General features: G+C 54.1%; 1 protein-coding gene across 1 annotated transcript in view; it reads right to left on the bottom strand.

Moving 5' to 3' along the window:
* The window catches only part of LOC119586341 (single insulin-like growth factor-binding domain protein-2), a gene marked incomplete in the record, with an annotated part of 7,139 nt that extends 6,481 nt beyond the window's left edge, over positions 1 to 658 (bottom strand). The window contains 1 exon segment of the mRNA XM_037935054.1: positions 267 to 658. Within this exon segment, the coding sequence (XP_037790982.1) occupies positions 267 to 317 (51 nt within the window).
* Between the last annotated feature and the right edge of the window lie 259 nt (positions 659 to 917).

The raw sequence follows: 917 nt of genomic DNA, 5'->3' as shown, positions 1-917 counted from the left end.
TGTCTAGTTGCAGTTACAAGTGGAAGTGGGGGGGAAGGCTGAGGGAGAGTGGAGTGGAGGCGGGTGTGTGGGGGGGTGAGGAGGAGGCGACCCCGTTGGAGTGTTTACTCCGGCCGTTCCTCCTCCTCCCTCCCCCCTTCCTCGAGTACTTGCCGCGAGGTCGAGCTCGGAGGAGAGACCGCAGGCGCCGACAGGGAAGCTGCAGCCGTGAACACCCGCCCCGGGCCCTGAGGAGGCCGTGGCCGCTCCCCCTCGCCCGCCACTCACCTGCCCAGGCTCCAGCAGACGGCCACGATGAGCGCCAGAGGGATCTTCATGTCTGCGTCGGAGAGACACAGAGAGGCGGGAGGAAGCGGTGGCTGCGACCGGCCTCACCCTGACCCTGTGGAGAACTATTGCCCACATCCTAATGACTATTTCCTCAGCACTTTATTGGCGATCTCAGACATGCTCTCCCCCTCTCCTCTCCGCGCGCTCTCCCTCCTTCTCAATATATTTTGAACGACGGTTTAGGGCGTTGTGTTTGGAGGGCGCAGGCTTAATGGCAGTTGAGGGACCGCTGGGTTATCTGCTTTTCAGCGGACCATTTTAGTGAGGGGAGGCCATATATTCAAATGTTGATCAGTCCATTTGTAGCTTTATATGGTTATCTGATAAACAACCAATATTGCAGTCCACACGAGTGAAAAGTGATTGAAATCCATCATAAATGATGTGAAAGGATAATTTTTTGGCTGACCTTTGTTTCATTATATATATTGACTTTGATAACTACTAGTTGAAGCCTAAGTTTACGTTACTTTACTACGACCTGCGACCTGTTCTCATCCTTCACAGGAGACGACGCGACGCTGATCCACAACGTTAGTTCACATCCTTCGACAGTGGCACTGTGTCCCCGTGACCTAGAATCTTAG

This window comes from Penaeus monodon, chromosome 21, assembly GCF_015228065.2.
Source record: "Penaeus monodon isolate SGIC_2016 chromosome 21, NSTDA_Pmon_1, whole genome shotgun sequence".
NCBI classification, from domain to species: domain Eukaryota; kingdom Metazoa; phylum Arthropoda; class Malacostraca; order Decapoda; family Penaeidae; genus Penaeus; species Penaeus monodon.
This window is presented reverse-complemented; position numbering and strand designations above follow the sequence as displayed.